Source organism: Eubalaena glacialis, chromosome 5 (assembly GCF_028564815.1).
Source record: "Eubalaena glacialis isolate mEubGla1 chromosome 5, mEubGla1.1.hap2.+ XY, whole genome shotgun sequence".
Taxonomy (NCBI): domain Eukaryota; kingdom Metazoa; phylum Chordata; class Mammalia; order Artiodactyla; family Balaenidae; genus Eubalaena; species Eubalaena glacialis.
This window is the reverse complement of record NC_083720.1, coordinates 49,879,187-49,899,701: the sequence shown is the minus strand read 5'-3', so window position 1 is coordinate 49,899,701 and position 20,515 is coordinate 49,879,187. Positions and strand designations below refer to the sequence as shown.

Here is a 20,515-nt window from a genome sequence, read left to right as displayed (position 1 = left end):
GTAGATGGTTTACAAACAGTGGCAATTTTTTTTTCACAGTTTTGGAGGCTTAATTAAGTCCAAGATCAAGAAGTTAGCAGATTCGGTGTCTAATGAGGGCCAGCTTCCTGGTCATAGATGCTGTCTTCTCTCTGTGTCCTCTCATGGTGGAAGGAGCAGGGGAACTCTCTGGTATGTCTTTTATAAAAGGACACTAATCCTGTTCATAAGGGCTCCATCCTCATGACCGAATCACCTCTCAAAGGCAGCACCTCCAAATAACATCACATTGGAGGTTAGATTTCAACATACGAATTTTGTGAGGGGGACACATTCAGTCTATACACATGCCTTTTTCCTTTTTCTTTTAATGTTGTCTTTTTATGAGCAGAGTTTCTAATTTTTCTAAATTTTTTTAGTAGTACTTTTTTATGTCCTATTTAAGAAATCTTTGCTTACCCCCAAATCATGAAGATCTTTTCCTTTGTTTGCATTAAGAAGCTTTAAATGTGTTTTACCTTTCACATTTAGGTCTGTGATTTGATTGGAATTGACTTTTGTGCATGGTGTGTGGTAGGAGGATTAATATCTTTAAATTATACTTTGTTTCTTAGGGGAAAAATTAAAAGCAACATAGACGACATAGTCTCGGGGGTTTTTTTGTTTTTTATGGGTTTTTTTACATTTTTGATTTCTGATCTATTTTAAAATTTTACTTTATTGTCAAACTCTTAAAAATACTTATACTCTGACAAACAGAGGGTACCCTGAGATGTTTTTCTTTGGACTTCCTTCCATTATTCAGATCCTGGTGAGTTTAAACAATTACTGATTTATAATTATTCTTATTATTGATATGATGATAACGAATTATTTAAAACTGCCAGTAATTTTATATTTAGTAATTCTCAGCCTAAAAGTAAACCCTTGTAAATGTGTGAATCTCTGTCAAGTAAACAAAGAATTTCAAAAACTCTTCTTCCATTTATTCGGTTCCTTAATAGTAACTATCTTTGCAGTTTTTAACATACTTTCAGGTATTCTAATGTTCTCTGAATTGATGCAGTTTATTTTGGTGGAAAACTTTACTTTCCGTTTTCTGGCCTATTTTCTTAAACTTTGCACCATATAGAAGAGAGTGACTAGAATCACCATTTAGTGATGGACTGTTGAGTGAGCACCAGAGGCACAGACTTTTCCTATCTTATATATCACTATATTGCAAACTGAATGACACTTCTACTTTTTTTCTCATGGGTGGCTCCTAGTGGCCATTTATGGACCATGTATTTAGTAATTTTTTTAATACAAGTGATTTCATATATAAAAAGAGAAAGAGGGCTTCCCTGGTGGCGCAGTGGTTAAGAATCTGCCATCCCAATGCAGGGGACACGGGTTCGAGCCCTGGTCTGGGAAGATCCCACATGCCGCGGAGCATCTGGGCCCGTGAGCCACAGTTACTGAGCCTGCGCGTCTGGAGCCTGTGCTCCGCAACAAGAGAGGCCGCCATAGTGAGAGGCCCGCGCGCCGCGATGAGGAGTGGCCCCCACTTGCCACAACTAGAGAAAGCCCTCACACAGAAACGAAGACCCCACACAGCCATAAAAAATAAATAAATAAATAAATAAATAAAATTTAAGGAAAAAAAAAACCAAAAGGTTGCCAGTAGTCTTTAAAAAAAAAAAAAAAGAGAGTGAAAGCAAGAATCATAGGTAGCAGTGAAATTATAAGATTTGAGGGTATTTGAGATGTCACCTCCTCTCCCTGTACAGGTAGATACTGTGTTTTTTAAAGTAGAGGTATAACTGACATACAACATTGTATTAGTTTCGGGTATACAGTGTTAACGATTTGATATTTGTGTGTATTGCAAAATGATCACCACAGTAAGCCTAGTAGTTAGCATCCATCACCATACAGTTACAATTTTTTTCTCTTGTGATGAAAACTTTTAAGATCTACTCTTAGCAACTTTCAAATATGCAATATAGTATTATTAACTATAGTCCCCATACTGCACACTGTATTGCCAGGACTTTATTTTATAACTGGAAATCTGTACCTTTTGACCCCATTCACCTATGTTTTCATTATAGTATCACAAAGCCTATAATTGAAAATCATTTTGATTCGGATTTCTACTTTACCTCTTTTGTTTTAATCTTTAACTTCTCTTAACTTCTTTCCTATCCCGATCTTCGCAGTTATTTGAAATAGTATTCTCTTGTGTTTTTGTCATCACGATAGGAGGTTTTTCGTAACTTGATTTGTTTCCTTTATACTGGACAGGGGGTCTGCAAACCGTGGCAGACATTTGACCCACAGGCCTGTTCCAGTCAGCTGCCATTTGTTTGTTTGCTTGATGTTCTAAATGCTGGAAAGCTAGGAGTGGTTTTTAATTTTTTCGTGGTTATATTTTAAGTGGTTAACAAGTACCTGCATAATAGCCTCGATTTTGCTCTTGGCCCGCAAAGCCTAAACGGATTACTCTCTGACTCTTCACACCTTTCCAAAGGTCATTTTCTCAGCAGAGGTTCTCTTTCACTTGGGAAGCTCAGTTTGTTGTGACAACAAAAATGCCCTTGCAGAAGCAGTGCTGTGTGTGACCAGTCAATAGTACTTGCTCCTTCCTCCAGCCCTAACTTGGAATTTTAAGAGTCTGGGTCCTCGGTGTCAACATCCAGCTTCTTTCTCATACTATATCACATCCATTTGGCTTTTGAAAAAAAAACTGATTTCTTTTAAATGTAAATATTGTATATGACATATTTTGAGAACTGAACTGGCACTTTGATGTTTTATGAGATAATATCCAGCCGCCCGTGTCTTGTTATTCTCTGCAAAGGCTTGTGGAAGACACGCGTACACGCCTTCTGCCCCTTCCCCAGACCCTGCCAGATGAGATAATTGTGGTGTCTCCATCTCAGTAACTGCCCCAAATCATACAGCTAGTAAGTGGTGATGTATTCTTGAACGTTTCCTGGAGGAATGGAAAGCAGGCAGTGCACGGAAAGAGTCTAGAGACCACATTCTGGACACTGAAAGTTTATCCTCAATTATTTAGTCTACATGGGAAGAGGAGCTTTTCATAGAAGCGAGGGGAAATGTGTGCACTCCAGCTAGCGTCTAACTGGTTCCAGTTGCCCCAGTAGTTTTTGAATTTCTCCTCTAATATTCTGGACTTTTAGCAGAATGCAAGTACCTTGAAGCTGTGTACCATAGACCGATCCCGTGGGCATCTCACAAGGGCAGGTTCAGAATGATGGCCGTAGGCTTTTGTCTTGTATTTTCCTTTTCGAGTCTTAGTTTATAGACTGTCAGCCCTGGAGGGTCCTGCGTTTAGCTGATGCCCAGTGCTTGGCGTAGCGCCTTGCCATGGTGGGTACCCAGTTAACATTTATCAAATAAAGAGATGAACTATATGTTCGAGACTCATCACAGTGGGGTCGAGTGCCTGGGCTGGAATGCAGTTTTCTGTGTTGTATCTTCCAGTTTCCCATTAACTCTGATTTTTGTCAGGCTCCGTGGCCTCTGTTCGTAATTTGTTACGGTGAGGGGCTTGTTAAGGTGTTCTAATAGGATCTTTTTGGATCTGTAATTATACACTGTCAGCCTCTGATTCTTCTATGGGAAAATGTGCTGCTTCCTTCCCTACTCCGTTGAGCCCGTCTTCAGTGTCCTTGTCTGTCACCCATTCCCTCCTGTCTTTCATCTAGTTTTTCTAGTTTCAGGAATTGTCTCAAGAACTTCCTGATTGGAGATACACCCATTGTGAACGCCTTCCCACATCCAGCTGACCTTTTTGCAGCTTTCAGAATCAGTTTAGAAAGAGAGTTTAGTGATAGGATCTGGTGAATCTACAGCTTTGACCCTGAAACCCTGGTTGTCCAGCCTGGGTGCAGGCGTCCTCCCAGCCTGCTTTGGTCCTTTAGAAGGAAGGAAGCCTTAAGCTATCCACTGTTTTCATTTTAGGAAGGCACTGTCTGCCTTGGTTTTGGGATCACAGCCTTGGTAACCAAGCTCTTTCGGATCTAATCCTCCTTCCCAGCACTTAACCTCTTTGTGCCTCAGTTTCTCAGGCTATGAAATGGGGCTAACAATATACCCAGCTCATAGGGTTACTCTGTGTAAGGTACTGGCACAGTGCCTGGATCATAGTAAATGCTATGTAAGTGATTTGCTATTATTATTTACTGTTAACTGATCTTTGACCTCTTTACTCCCATCACCGGGCTGGTCTTATGTTCATCAAACATTATTGTGATCTGATTGTGCATCTGAGTGCCCTGTGACTTTCAGCTCTTCAAGGGCAAGAACCATGGTTTACCACTCTGTCCCTGTGCTTTGCACCGTGTCTGGTCCATTCATATTTGTTGAACTTGACTGTGAGAGGTTAGAGAGATCTATTTAGGCTTTATTGACTTGGAGATACTGCTGCTTTGTGCCTTATCAGCTGGTGAATGCACAGAGTGATAAGTGGGGTGAAAGGGCATCGAAAAGGATGAAGTCTGTGGTTGCCCTTCTAAATCACTGCTGTTCTCTCCCCATTACCCTCATAAGAGAGTCAGTATTCAGATTTGTAAAGCAGATGGTCCATGGTAAGACAAGAGTGTGTGTGTATGTGTATACACACACTGCATGAGTAGTTAACACATGGAAGTTAGGAGGGCAAAGTAATGTGTGAGGAAAATAGCATGAACCATAGTCCTTGAATAAAATGAAGAGATGTAAGGACCAGAGTTCTGTTTATCAGTAGGTTTTAGTCACTGAGAAAATCTCAGTAACTAGATGTCCAGAGAAGTGCTCCTAGAATAATGCTTTCATTTTCCCCCCTCAGGATTTGACGGGATCTGAACCCTATACCCAGGCAGCCAATCTCTTGCACCCTGTGGTCTATACCACGGCTGTCATTCTTCTCTTCTGCCTCTTAGTGGTCATCGTCAGTTACATATACCATCACAGGTAAGAAATAACACTTTGTGGTGAATAGAGGTCTGTGGAGTTTATTTCACATTCAATTAGGATAAAACTGAGTTTAATACCATGCTATCCTTCCAAAGTAAGGACGATTACTTCAGAACACCTACAGGCCTTCTTCACTTCATGCAATTCAAGACATAAATAATTAGTGCCTGTGATGGTAAATTCATCTTCTACAGCACTCAGTCATTTTGCTGGGTTTGTACTTGGGGAAGAATATGGGAAGTATGTGTTGGTGGCTGGGGGGTGGGGCATGGGGGGAGATAAGGTGGAGGCTGGTTACCTGCAGATGTGTCTCCCAGAACCAGACTGTGGTATCATTTCTGTTTTATAAATTCTTGCCTGTTGTGATATTCTTTTTTATAGACAGCATTTAAGAATGTTTGTGGCATTTAAGTGTGGGATATGGTTTTTGTTAATTGGAGGCAAAGCTACAGAAATTTTTATTTTATGGTGAGAAATAATGAACTGAAAGGATTTTCTAAGCAGAAATTCACTTTACAAGAGGTTTTGCTAGAATGTATTTTCCTCTTTAAGCTGGACATGTGTGACATTTCTTGATATTTAGTTAAGAAACAAGGAGGTTTTTATATAAAAAAGAAAGACTTCAGCATTTCATTATGAAAGGCCAGGAAGAAATGCACTGGGCATTTAGACCATGTTATCCTAGTAAGTCAGGAAAAATAGAGATTGGCACCTTGCAGAAATCTCTGGGAAGCAAACAAGTAATCCATCTGTCATAAGACATTGTAACTAACAAAAGCCCACATATTTCTTATTATGGAGATTTTGTTTAGCCTTTAGTGGATGTAGTAGTTCCATTTGACTTGTCTTTTTTACTGTACTGCAAAGTTAAATGTTAAGAAACTGTATTGAGTGATTTCTCAAACCCTGTGTGTGTGTGTGTGTGTGTGTGTGTGTGTGTGTTTGTCTGATAGTATGTTTTAATAAAATGTTTAAACATTTACATTTGGCCTTTTATGAGTTGGAAATGTTAACTTGAAGATGTCCAGCTTCAAGTATACTAACCTGGGTCTTATTTTTTCCCTTTTCTTTTAACAGTTTGATTAGAATCAGTCTCAAAGGCTGGCACATGCTTGTGAACTTATGCTTTCATATTTTTCTGACATGTGTGATCTTTGTGGGAGGAGTAACTCAAACTAGAAATGCCAGCGTCTGCCAAGCAGTAAGTCAAAGTAAAAAACTGAAATGAAAAAAAAAATTGCTATTAGAAATTTCATGTTTCATTAACTATAAAAGGAAAATTGTTTCTTTAAAGCCTTTTTCTTTAGCTAATTAAAGTCAAACTGTATGTCACTTAAACAGTTTACCAGTATACTTCAAATTCTGAATTATCATTTCACAACTGAATATATGACTTATGGAGCTTGTCTTTTTATCTTGGGGAATTTTGTGCTACTTGTAATGCCTGTTATAATGCCAAACATTTAATTAAAAAAATTTATAAAATCCTGACTATGATTGAAAGACAAGTGACATTTTCCGACAGTAGGATTTTAAAAATTATTTTATCTATTTATGAAAATAATAGGAATTAGAAAAAGTTTTAACTGTAAAGATATAAAAATGAGAAACTTTTTACATGTGGTACATATAAAGAATTTAAAAATATAATCAACTCTTAATTTCAAATAAATTATTACATATGTAGCCTTAGTAAACAGTATTTTTGCAGTGTAAGTATAAAAAATCAGAACTATTTAATATGTGAATAGGAAATATGTAAAATTTTATTTATTTGCATACTGTTTTCTATGTACATGATAGCAAGCAGTGTCACAGAGTATTGAGTTCAGACTACCTAGATTTGGATCTCAGCTCTACTGTTTCCAGTGTTTCTATGGGCAATTTATTTAACTTTTTTTAATTGCAGAAAAGCACATAATGAGATCTACCCTCTTAACAAATTTTTAAGTGTGTAGTACAGTTATTAACTATAAGGACAATGTTGTACAGCAGATCTTTAGAACTTTTTCATCTTGCATGACTGAAACTATACCCACGGATCAGCAACTTTCAATTTCCCTCTCCCCTCAGCTCCTGGCAGCCACCGTTCTACTTCCTGTCTCTGTGAGCTTGACTATGTAAATACCTCATATAAGTGGAATGATGCAGTATTTTTCCTTCTGTGACTGCCTTATTTCATTTAGCATAATGTCCTCAAGGTTCATCCATGTTGTAGTATGCGACAGGATTTCCTTCTTTTTTATGGCTGAGTAAATATTCCATTGTGTGTATACATCACATTTTCTTTATCTATCGATAGACATTTAGATTGTTTCCAACTCTTGGGTGCTGTGAGTAACACTGCAGTGAACATAGGAGTACAATTATCTTTTCTAGATCCCGATTTCAGTATGTAACATTTCTGTGTCCAGTTTTCTCACCTGTAAATTGGGAATAATAATCGAGTTGTTGTCAGATGATGTGATTATTTATATTAAAAAAGCTAAAGTAATTTACAGGTAAATTATTTGAAAAAGATAGGAAAGTTTAGCAAAAGTGAATGTAGTTTTTTTTAAATGTAGTTTAACATACAAAAGTTTGCTGCTAGTATGCAGAAATGCAACTGTGGGAAAACAATGAGAAGGTATCGTTTATATAGTATCAAAAAATATCAAGTACTTAGAAATAATAAAAAATGTTCAAGATTTGCAGGTAAAAATTTATTATATATTAAAGAAGACCTAAATAAATGGAAAGATACACTAGGTCCAAGAATAGGAAGAGTTAAAATCAGAAAGGTGGCAGTTCCTCCTAAATTAACCTATAGATAAGAAGAGAATTTTTCATGAAACTCAATAAAATGGTCTTTGAATTTATATGAAAGTAAAGAAGAACCAAAGATAGCTAGGACACTTCTGAAAAATAGTAGAGTAGGAAGACTTCTAATGATCCAAACTTTTGAGGCTGTTGTAGTTAAAACTGTAGCGTTTGGTGTAGGGATGGATAAATTGACCAACACAGAAGAGCAAGCTTGGAAGCAGACCCACGCAGAGCTTTGGTATAAGACAGAGGTTACTTGCCTCATCAGTTGGGTAAAGACAGACCCCACTGTACAGTTAAGGGAGCTGGGGAAATCCATTTGGAAAAAGATTAAAATGGATCTATACTTCAAGCCATTTTTAAAAAGTCAACTTTGGGTAGATTAAAAACTTACGCTTTTCCCCCCCCCGGAGCCGTGCTAGTTCTGCAGCTCAGTGGCGGCTACAGCTTCTGTTCTACAGGATGGGGTTTGTTAAAGTTGTCAAGAATAAGGCCTACTTCAAGAGATACCAAGTGAAATTTAGAAGACGGCGAGAGGGCAAAACTGACTACTATGCTCGGAAACGATTGGTAATTCAAGATAAAAATAAGTACAGCACACCCAAATACAGAATGATAGTTCGTGTAACTAACAGAGATATCATTTGTCAGATTGCTTATGCCCGTATAGAAGGAGATATGATAGTTTGTGCAGCTTATGCTCACGAACTCCCGAAGTATGGTGTGAAGGTTGGCCTGACAAATTATGCTGCAGCATATTGTACTGGCCTGCTGCTGGCACGCAGGCTTCTTAATAGGTTTGGTATGGACAAAATTTATGAAGGCCAAATCGAGGTGACTGGAGATGAATACAATGTGGAAAGCATTGATGGTCAACCTGGTGCCTTCACCTGTTACTTGGATGCAGGGCTTGCCAGGACTACTACTGGGAATAAAGTTTTTGGGGCCCTGAAGGGAGCTGTCGATGGAGGCTTGTCTATCCCTCACAGTACCAAACGGTTCCCTGGTTATGATTCAGAAAGCAAAGAATTTAATGCTGAGGTACACCGAAAGCACATCATGGGGCAGAACGTTGCAGATTATATGCGTTACCTGATTGAAGAAGATGAAGATGCTTACAAAAAACAATTCTCTCAATACATAAAGAACAACGTAACTCCAGACATGATGGAGGAGATGTATAAGAAAGCTCATGCTGCAATACGAGAGAATCCAGTGTATGAGAAGAAGCCTAAGAGAGAAGTTAAAAAGAAGAGGTGGAACCGTCCCAAAATATCACTTGCCCAGAAGAAAGATTGGGTAGCTCAGAAGAAGGCAAGCTTCCTTAGAGCTCAGGAACGGGCTGCTGAGAGTTAATAAACCAAACCACAATTTATATGAAGATTTTTCAGATAAAGACAGTAATAAACTTATTGAACAAGTAAAAAAAAAAAAAAAAAACTTACAAGTCCAAACCAAAGAGTTAACATGTATATTAGAAAATAGCATAATCCTTGGGATAAGGAAGGATTTCTTAAATATGACTAGAAAGGACATACATTGAACTAAATTAAAAATAAGATCTTTTTGAAAAATTAAGATTCCTAAGGAAAGTGAAAAGACAAGTTTCAAATTAGAAGAAGCTATTCCCAATACATAACCACTGACAGAGCATTAGAATAAAAAATATATATATGTTAAAAACTGTAATCAGTGAGAATGCCACACGCAGCCCCGTAGGAAAAGTGGCAAGAGTGACAGACAGCAGAGTAAACACAGGGCCAGGGTACGCCTGAAGAGATGTTCCATGGCATTGGTGGTCACGGAGATGCAAATTCAGATAGCTACCATACTATGCATTTTCTGTCAGAAAAATTAAGCCTGACAATGCCAAGTATTGAAGAACATGTGGATCCACATGTTTTATACATGGCGGGAATGTAAGCGGATGACTCCGGGAGGCTTTACCTTCTAAGGGTAAGCATTCACACACCCTGGACCCACAGTCCCACTCCTGGGCTCAGAGAGAGCTGACACACGTGGAACAGGCGTGTGCCTGTGAATATTCATAGCAGCGCTCTACGCAGTAGCAGAAACCTGGAAGCAACCCCAGTGCCGATCACTGAGAGGGTGAATGAATAAACGGTGATACTACACGAGAGTCAAAATTAATGAATTACAACCAGGCATAGCAATGTGAGTCAGTCTCAGGAATATAAGTGAAAAATTAAGTCCCGTAAGTGACATTCACCCTGATATCTTTTTTTTTAATAAAGGTAAATGTAACTAAAATGAAACAGCACACTTTTAATGAAAATATATAAGTGCAACAAAACTGTATAAAAAAGGAAAGCAAAGGGATGATAAACACAGGATACAGGGTGATGACTACCTTGGGTAAAGGGGACCATATGGTTTGATACAGGTTTTTGGCAAGATCTTACTTTTTGTCTTATTGAAAGATTCTTGGTTGGACACCTATTATTAGCAATAGCTAATTAAATAACTAAATAAAGGCAGGCTGTGCTTTTGTGCTTGGCCCAGTCATTAGAATGGTCATTAACCTAAGGCTGATGATTAATCCAATATCGTATTCATGAGATCCAATTGAAAGTGTGTGTGTGCGCACGCGTGTGCGCATAAGAATTGTTGAGAGGATTAAATGACTCAGGAGTACCTGGCATATGGTAAATGCTCAGTTAGATGCTAGCTATTACTACTATTGTTACTGATATAATTACCTCTTAGCTGTGTAGAATATTTCCCTGTTTCAGGCCATTACTATACATCTGAAAACAAATTTGTTAGGGAGCCTATGAGAAGTTAGGTAACAGATCTCGGATCAACTTAATATGTGTACAAAAAACAGTGCTTCTCTTTTCTCAGTCTTTCTCCCCTTCTTTACCTGGCCCACTCCCACTTACTTTGTAGGTCTCAGTTTACTGTCGCTGTTTCAGAGATGCAGTCCCTCCACCCCCCTCCCTTCATTATCCTCTGGTGCTTATTAAAATTCCATGGTGCCTACAAAACTTTGTGATTGACTGTCGTTTACCTATTTGTTGTCTCTGGACTCAGAGCTCTACAGGAGTAGGAATTATATTGATTTGATTCACCAGTGTTTATCCAAGAATCAGTGTAAGACCTGACGCATAGTAGGTGCTCAGCAGATATTGGATAAATGAACAAAAAAGGCCTCTGTTTGCTAATAGTAGAAATCATTCAACCTGGAGCTGTTTTGAGCATGAACAATTAGGAGTGTATTCATCACACAATGGCAGTAATAGTCTCAATTCTATCTAAAAAATATTCATTGATTTCTTGGAATAGACACATAAATTTATTTCACTAAGGAAATGAACAGAAAGAGGCCATAGTAAAGATGACTGCCTTTCATCATCCTGAATGGTATTTTATACCATTTCTAGAATGAAAAGGACAGGAATTGCACTGAGTTATTAGAGTCTCAATAACAAATGTCTGTTAGTTAAAGATTTACCCAGAAAAGCTAGGGTGGGGGATGGACAGGTTTTATATGTTGTTTTCTTCTGTTCTTTTTTTTCTTTTTAACAATGTTCTTTCCTTCCTCTATGAAAGACATAACATCATTCTTGTTATTTCTGACCCAGGCATGACTTACTTCACTTTGTTATTCTAATACTTAATTCAGTTAGTAGCCAGCTGTGTCTGCCAGAACAGCTCGTATGACTAGTTACTTAACCTAGCAGGGGCTTCATGTTTCTTGGGCTCTTCTTTCATCTCTAAAACTGAACCCTAAAGTGTCCACCTTTCGCAGGCAGTTTTCGTATGTGCACATGATTGGTGTAGATTTGGCTTATCTCCCTTTTAGAGCTCACATATTTTATGAACAGTGTGCACAGGTTCTAATACAGTTTCCTCCCCGAAGTGATTGGTGGAGGTTATTAAATGCCCCACCAGCCAGGTACTTCCCACTCTGGTTCTTTTGTCATCCGTTCTGGGTGGTGCCGTGGGCACATTCTATAGCCTTGAACTCTCTTTTTGCAAGAGGAGCCAAAGGAGAATGGAGAAACTGAGTGGTAGAGTAGAAGGGGCTGTTGACTCAAGGTGAGAAAGGATCTGGGTTCTGGGTCGTGCTGTGCTGCCGAATAACTGCTTGAGCGTTAATTTTCTGGTCCTTGGTTTCCTTAGCTATGCAGTGAAAGGATTTGGCTGGATCTTATTTAAGTTACCTTGCTGCTCTACCACTTCCTGATTTAATCTATTAAATATCGTGCCAGCTGACCTTCTCAGGTGTTCTCTGATGTCATTTATCCAGAGGACCGCTGCAGTAGCATGTGAGATGCATTGGGAAAGATTCAACCCGTGGATATTAAGAGCTTTCTACTTGCCAACTACTGCAAGTGTGTTATCTTAAATTTCATATTAACCCTAGGAAGTATTTCTTACTCACAGATTTTATTAGTACAGAAATTGAGTCTTAAAGAATTGAAAAAACTTGCCCCAAGTCACTAGGGCCTTTGGGTGGCAGAGGCCTGATTCAAATGACAGTCTCTTTGACTCTGTGTGTCCTGTCCCCCACCCCACCCCACCCCAATAACTGTGCTTGCCTATTTAGAGAGGACCCGCAGAGTAGAGGGGTCTACTATGAGTTGCAGCCCTGCCACTGACCATGTGACCTCTGGTGGATGATTTAACTTCTTTCAGCCTCAGTCTCCTTGTCTGTAACACTAAATGAATGGTGATGTTAAGAGGATAAAATAGAAACATCTACAAAACTGTCTGATACATTTTGGGATACATAGCAGGCATTCAAAAGTGGAAGCTCTTAATTTTTATATATATTCATATCTGACTGAGTATTAAAGATCATTTTTTTCACACTTGCTGTGCATGCGACACTATTGTAGTTTTATTGGTGGTTAAAAATCCAATTGTTACAATGTCTGGCTTCTGGTATGTGAGCAGTTTATGGTTAGGTAACATGTATATATAAAGTGCAACTGTTTAGGATAAGTATTTTGTATCCATTTTGCAACTTTGGATATTGATGTCCTGAGGTAAGGTGACTTTCTTAAATTCTAATCTGTTGCATTTAATGAATCATTTACATGCCCTAATGAATTAGATTATTTATTTCCAAACTGTTTACAAATTTCCCACATGTATTGCTTGTTTATTTGGAAGAAATTGTGACAGTGAGTTTATATTCAAGTATAGCCCAAGTGTCCGATGGAGAATAAAATAGGAAGCACCTCCCTCCTTTCAAAAGATAGGAATACCCTTGCTGCTAGATCTCAGTGCCTACTTTATTCTGGTTCTTGTGGAATATTCGGTGATTTGTTTATGTGACTGTTAGCAGGTGACATCAGACTCCTGAAATTCCGCTATTGGTAATAAATGTTTAACTAGAAGACTTCAGTATCTTTCAGGTGTGAAAACCTCTCTGCATATTTTGAAATGCCATAAGAAACACTTCAAAATCTAAAGGTTGAGTTTTACCTCTTAGATCTAAAACAAGAAAATTCTCCATCTTGCACCTCCTATGTTGAAAGTATTTTTAACTTCTGTTTTTAAACTTATTTACAGCCCTGTCTCATTCTTTTGACCTCTGCATCAGAGAAAACTCTAACAACAGTAGAGTATACCATTTTGAGTCAATATCAGTGACTTGTTTTGAATGTTTGGTTTCTATGCACCAAATCCAAGTATACTATTTTTATTTACAATATTTCGTGTGACTCCAGATAGCTCAAAGGGTTATTTTATGCTATTTGTTCCACTTATATCTGTAAATTTTGCTTTTATAGTGCAGTCAGTAAAACTAACGAGAACCAAGGCGCCACTTTTCTTCTTAATAAGAAGATACTCTGACGGCTCTGGTTTGGCCGGGCTGGATCCACCCTCCTAGCCCTTCCAGTCATTAAGAGGACAGGGACTGCCCTGGGCAGTGACCACCCTAGTATTTTGCCCTGCAAAATAATACCTGAGCTTCTATGTCACCATGTTTAACTGCAGATTGGTTCTCATTAATATGAGCCTTAGGCAGCAGTCTAAATGCTTCTGTTACTGACCTAGGTTTGATAATGTCAATCAATTTGATTTTCTTGAAATTGGAGAGCCATCCTTTAAAAACAAAATTTTTTTTTCCCCTTGGAGCTTTTCATTAATAGGATTTTACCTGTAATAATTGCATAAGAAGAAAGAATCAAAAAGATAGTAAGTAGTTAGATAAGAAAGCTGAACTATGTCCTTTCTGCTCCAATGACCCATGTATTTATTTTTCTTAAAACAGATTTTAAACCTTTCTTAGCCCCATACATATCTTCATCTAGAATTTTATCTTTAACTGGTGTTGCTTCAAACACAGGTTACATGATCAACATGCCCCCCATCACCCCTCTGGGAAGAAACTTGGTGTCATCATTTACGTATATTTCAGTTATCCATCATTTATCAAGCACTGATTATGTCTCAGGGCTTGTGCCCATTCAATCCCTACAGAAACCCCTAGAGATGGTTATTGATAATCCTTCCACTGTTCAAATGAGGAACATTAATTTAGGAAAGGTTGACATTATTTTCTTAAAACCATACTCCTAATAAGTAATAATAAAAATATTGCCGTATTTTTAATTGCTTATCAGGGACCAGGCGATGTGCTAAATGCTTTATATAGACTGTCTTTTTCAAAGCCTCATGGTAGTTTTATATTATTCTCAGTTTACAAATGAGGAAAACAGTGCTTGAAATGTTATGCAAGCTTGCTAAAGTGTCACAAGGGGTGGATTCTTGTTTTAAAACCAGGCAAACTTGTTGATTTCAGAGCTCACTCACTTAAAATAATCAATCTGTTATATTGCTTGCTTACCATTTTGATATATAAAAGCTCTGAATTAGAACTACTCAGGTCTCTGACTCTGTGTGCTGTGACTTTCACCCTCTAGTTACCCTTGACTTCTATATTCCTCCTTAAAGCGGGCTTTAGGAACTCAACTCTAATTTATAACATATCATCTACGAGTAACACGCCTTTGGCTTATTGTTGTCCAGGAGCGAATTCCGTGATATATTTAGAGTCATCTTGGGTATAAGTTGTAGTCTGTGGGCCTCCTAGGTCCAGCTGTTGATTTGATCCTCTATTATACGTCTGTTAGAGTGCTTTCTTTGTTTCATCAGCAGGCGAAGGAATTGATCATTAGAATACACCTTCATAATGTTTTTGAGTCAGATTTTCAAAAGAAACTTACCAGTCTTTTTGATAAAGCTTACTGGCAGCTACTGTACTTTATGATTGTAAAGGGGAATTTTGTTTGTTTTAGTTCATGTATTCTTCAATCTTCTTTCTAGGTTGGAATAATTCTTCATTATTCCACCCTTGCTACAGTTCTCTGGGTGGGAGTGACAGCTCGAAATATCTACAAACAAGTCACTAGAAAAGCTAAAAGATGCCAGGATCCTGATGAGTTGCCACCTCCACCAAGACCAATGCTCAGGTATCTAATATCTTTGTGTACTGTTTTATGTTAAATGTCCATTACATCTTAAATTTAATGAAGCATGGTCATAACAAAAAATTGCTCAGTGAATTTTGGAAAGTAAAAAAAATGGACTTGTAAGCAGCCTTGCAACTGGGAGTGCTTTGTGAAGTTATGTATCCTCTCTATGCCTTTGTCTCTTACAAAGTGGGAATGATTCTCCTTCACAGAGTTGTTGTGAGGAATAAGTGACTTACTTTGTAAAGCACTTAAGATGGCACTGGCCACAGAGTAAGCTCTGTGAAAATATTAGCTGTTTTTATTTCCTTGAGGTCATGTGATAGATTTTAACCTAGTCAAGTACATATCCATGTGGTTATTCTCTACAAAAGACAAAACAGTTTTGGGGTCATGCTGTTCCTACCATTATAATCTGAATCAGTTGTCAATGGATTATTGTGCTGGATGAGTAGAAGTCAGTCAACCAGTGTCTGAGTGTGTTGAATGCTGGATGTGTACCTTGCCCTGGGCCAGGGACTGAAGGAAAACCTCCCGCCCTTGAGGGTTTTACAGTCTGAGGAGACAGTCTGAAAGAAGAACCCGCTGCAACTGTGTAAGAGCTGGAGTGGAGATGTGTTATTTGAAAGTATCAACAAAGGAGCCATTAATTCTGCAGGGGATGGTAGGCTATTAGGAGTTGCTTGACCCCAGCACAAAGGATGGTCGGCACAAAAGATACAGGATCCCGTGGTGAGCTGAGCAAATTTGAGAAGTGCAGTTTGGCTGTGGCAGGAACCTAGGGTGTACAGTGTACAGTAGTAGGATTCAGAGTGAAAACTGAGTTTCAGGACTTGGGGGGGGGCAGGTTAAAATATGGGCTATACATTGGAATGCTGGAGGGTAGGGGGCATATGTAAATAATTCTGCTGAGGTCATTCGGGGGTCCCTGTGAGGACTGCAGCTAGAACAGTGGCATGGAGATTAGAGAGGATACGTGTTCAGACACTTGAGGCAGTTTCTCCAGGATTGATGGCCAGCTGGATTTGAGGGTGTGTGCCAGGATTCGAAGGTGGCTGCAGAGTGTTTACTCCAGTTCGCTAAGGTCCCTCTTGAGATGGTGCGTCCATCAACTGAGAAAATCATAGAGGAAAAGCAGATGGGGGGACTCCTGGAGGGTAAGCACAAGGGAGGTGGGCTCACCAGTACTCTGTCGTGGAAAGTTTACATTTTGGGAGTCTGGTGCTTAGCAGAAAAATCGAGCTACGTGTACTCTGGACAGGACAGGAGATGTTTTCACGTGTATTCGTTGAAGCAGTGATAACAAGCAACCTCTCCTAGAGAAAAGTTAGTTAAGAATGATCCCTGGGCCATATCAATGGGCCATAGCAGATAAAGGGAAGAATTGAAAGAGAATATTGAAGATTGGGGGGAGAGCAGTTCCGTGGGCGGGAAGGGGCAGCAGGAGTGCTGGGCCATGGTCAGATTGCAGGATGTGATTTGACACCCCTGTCGGTGGTATTAAAGGAACTGAGGGATGGCGTTTGGCTAAGAGATGGGAATCCTACCTATCCTCATGCAGCTTTCTGTTAGGTTTCTGTTAGGTTTCCTGTCTGTTAGGTGATTAAAAACAAAAAGGCAGCTTGGGCTGCAAAGCCTGTGCAGTCCCCAGTGGCCTGCAGATACCCCCTTTGCTTTAGACAGTGCAGGCTCACCCTTTAGGATGCTCTCCTTCCCCCATGTCCTTGAGCTTAAAGAAACCCCAGCATGGCGGCTACCTGGAGGGTGGATGTGGGGCTTGCCTTGAGTCTGCTGGCCCCAGAGAGGGCGGTTTCAGTAGCATGGTAGGTGGCAGCGGCCTCATCTCACAGTAGGGTGACAAAGGTGAGGCACTTGATGGTGCTATTGTTTCCAGGGGTTTGTCACCAAAGGGAGCAAGAAAGAAGGTGATGGTTGAAGGAAAGTTTTAGAAGATAGGGAAAACATGAATAGACTTATAGGCTGGAAGGAATATGCAGTGGAGAAGAAGATTTAAAGCTGCAATGTAAGGGTTATTTGATAACAGGCAGCCCCAGAGTCGGGTGGGGAAGGAGTGGCAGAGAGGAATGTGGAGCCCGAGATAAATTTGGGTGAACTGATGCCTTCTTTTCAGGTAAGAAGCAGCTATGAATTAGTATAGCAGGAAGAAGGGCAGGGTCACGGACGTTGGCCTGCCTCTAATCTGTGAAATAGAAGACGGTTATAGTTTTATAGAGTAATTAGCTGTCTTTTTCAGCAATGATACCATATTGAGGGATTTTAGTACCTGTGAGCATGACTAAGAAAAAATGTATGGAAAATGTGTTACGAATATTGCCTTTATCCAGCCAATTAGCATTTGGACTGTGTCTTTGGACCTGGCAAATGCAGAATTAAGATTGGCTGTACCCAGGGGTAGCTAGCCGGGGCAGGAAGTTCCCTGTTCTCTTTTCAGAGAACTCAAAGAATCTGCACCTCCCCGCAAAAAGTTGTTCTTCATAGGACCAGCCACTCTGTCTCCCTCATTTCTTCCTGCACCAGCTAGTCTGTGGGAAAGGGGTCAGGAAGGGCCTGAGTGCTGCAGGACATTGCTGGGATCCAGGTATCTTCCTTGTCCCAATCTCAGCTGACTGAAGGTAAGCATACACAGCAGTAGAACATCCTGGAATATGCAGGTTTAGCCAGACATTAATAAATAAATAACGTCATTACATATTTAGTCTGAACTGTGGCGCAGTAAGATCTTAAAGTCCATTATGTAGTGGACTAACTTTCTGCTTCATCAGCTGACTCTAAAAGAAGCCCCATTCCCCCAAAAGAAAAAAGTATAAACTAAAGCCCTACCTGTAGTAGCTTACTGTTACTTTGCCTGTCCACAGGGTGGCAGAAGCTGATCAGCTTTCCTTAACTCAGAAACCTTACGCTTTTTTTAAAAAAAGAAATCCAAAATAAATAAAAACTTTAAAAAATGTTATTGTTAACAAAGCAGCCTTTAAATGTTAACCTTCAATGCATTATTGGAATAGTAATGAATCTCGAAGGAATAACTTCTGCAGTACTGAGATACTGTGATGTATCCACCTTAATAAATTGGATTGATGTGCTGTTATTTCCATCACTGCCCTTTCTAGGTTTTACCTGATCGGTGGCGGGATACCCGTTATAGTTTGTGGCATAACAGCGGCAGCAAACATCAAGAATTACGGTAGTCGGCCAAATGCGCCCTAGTGAGTATTTAGTGTTCTCTGCGTACCTGAGTCGATTGCTTCTCTTCTAACTGTTTCCTAAGCACTAAAGTTTACTGCAGTTTCTTAAACACTTTGTTGACATATGTAGCATCTGAGCTGGTTCACCATTTTCTTTCCTAGCTGCTGGATGGCATGGGAACCCTCCTTGGGAGCCTTCTACGGGCCTGCCAGCTTCATCACTTTTGTAAACTGTATGTACTTTCTAAGCATATTTATTCAGTTGAAAAGACACCCTGAGCGCAAATACGAGCTGAAGGAACCCAGTGAGGAGCAGCAGAGGCTGGCAGCCAATGAAAATGGCGAAGTAAATCATCAGGATTCCCTGTCTCTCTCCCTCATTTCGACGTCAGCCCTGGAAAATGAGCATACTTTCCATTCTCAACTTTTGGGAGCCAGCCTTACCTTGCTCTTATATGTCGCTTTGTGGATGTTTGGGGCCTTGGCTGTTTCTTTGTATTACCCTTTAGACTTGGTTTTTAGCTTCTTTTTTGGAGCCACGTGTTTGAGCCTCAGTGCGTTTATCGTGGTTCACCATTGTGTCAACAGGGAGGACGTCCGGCTCGCGTGGATCATGACTTGCTGCCCGGGCCGGAGCGCGTACTCGGTCCAGGTCAACGTGCAGCCCCCCAGCTCCAGTGGGCCGAGCGGGGAGGCCCCCAAGTGCACCAACAGCAGCACAGAATCTTCGTGCACAAACAAGAGTGCATCGAGCTTCAAAAACTCCTCCCAGGGCTGCAAATTAACAAACTTGCAGGCTGCTGCAGCTCAGTGCCATAGCAACTCTCTACCTTTGAATGCCACACCTCAGCTTGACAATAGTCTGACAGAGCATTCGATGGACAATGATATTAAAATGCATGTGGCGCCTTTAGAAGTTCCATTTCGAACAAACGTACACCCAAGCCGCCATCATAAAAACAGAAGTAAAGGGCACCGGGCCAGCAGACTCACAGTCCTAAGAGAATATGCCTATGACGTCCCCACGAGTGTGGAAGGCAGCGTGCAGAATGGCCTGTCGAAAAGCCGGCCGGGCAGCAATGAAGGACACTCTCGGAGTCGAAGGGCTTACTTAGCCTACAGAGAGAGACAGTACAACCCGCCCCAACAAGATAGCAGTGATGCTTGTAGCACACTTCCCAAAAGCAGCAGGAATTTTGAAAAGCCCGTTTCAACTAGTAGTAAAAAAGATGCATTAAGGAAGCCAACTGTAGTTGAACTTGAAAGTCAGCAGAAGTCTTATGGCCTCAACTTGGCCATTCAGAACGGACCAATCAAGAGCACTGGGCAGGATGGACCCTTGCTGGGTATGGATAGCACTGGCAATGTGAGGACTGGATTATGGAAACACGAAACTACTGTGTAGCATTGGTGGGCTTCCTGGGCAGAAATCCATATAAACTGTGATACTCACATTCCTTTAAGCTATGAACATGTAAAAACCGACTGTTTACAGCCACCTTAGGGATTCAAAAAAATTTTGAATAAACTTGTAAGTTTTGGATTTTATGTATTTTATATCCCCCACGTGTTGCTTTTTTATGAATTTTGAAAAAAAAACCAAAAAACCCTCTAAAAAAAAAAAAACCTCTAAAAACCCTCTGGTGCTTGTTTTAGTTGTCAAAGCACCAGCAGGACATTTTGGGAATCTGAAATGTAATTTTCTTGGGATCTGTAATATCTACTTAACATTTCAGGCTTGTATGTAATACAATAAATAGGTGTTTGTCATTGTGTCAATCTTATATTTTTACATTTTAGGAGCATTTAGTGCTATTTGAATGAAGTTTGTGCATTGGGATAGTTTAATGAGAATTACATGTATCAGTTATCAGAGTTTTTACATGATTAGCTCCACTGATGGCATATAAATCAAAGAGCTTTTGGTTTGTTGTATTTTATAAATACAGTTTTTTAAATGCTACAAGTTTTATTTTTTTTAATCTCACAGAATTTTTTTTGAAAATGGAGATGCCTAAAAAGCTTTTCCTAAATTGCATTACTTTTGCCCATCTTATTAATACTATTTTTGATTTTTTTGTGGCTTTTCAGTGGTTTATATTTGGGTTTACTTAT

At 39.6% G+C, this 20,515-nt stretch overlaps 2 protein-coding genes across 5 annotated transcripts in view; both read left to right on the top strand.

The window, feature by feature from the left end:
• ADGRA3 (adhesion G protein-coupled receptor A3) overlaps nt 1-20,003 on the top strand; it is a 125,075-nt gene extending 105,072 nt beyond the window's left edge. For 3 of the 4 annotated variants that reach the window (XM_061191280.1, XM_061191279.1, XM_061191278.1), the window contains 5 exons: nt 4,817-4,941; nt 6,022-6,145; nt 15,052-15,197; nt 18,326-18,421; nt 18,563-20,003. In XM_061191280.1, the coding sequence (XP_061047263.1) occupies nt 4,817-4,941; nt 6,022-6,145; nt 15,052-15,197; nt 18,326-18,421; nt 18,563-19,805 (1,734 nt within the window). In that variant the 3' untranslated portion in view covers nt 19,806-20,003. The remainder of the gene's footprint in view (nt 1-4,816; nt 4,942-6,021; nt 6,146-15,051; nt 15,198-18,325; nt 18,422-18,562) is intronic. The other variant, XM_061191281.1, reaches the window with a different exon arrangement.
• LOC133092051 (large ribosomal subunit protein uL18-like) lies at nt 8,172-9,177 on the top strand. Its single transcript, XM_061191277.1, has one exon. The coding sequence runs from the start codon at nt 8,209-8,211 to the stop codon at nt 9,100-9,102; it is 894 nt and encodes a 297-aa protein (XP_061047260.1). The 5' UTR covers nt 8,172-8,208; the 3' UTR covers nt 9,103-9,177.
• Nucleotides 20,004-20,515: the final 512 nt, after the last annotated feature.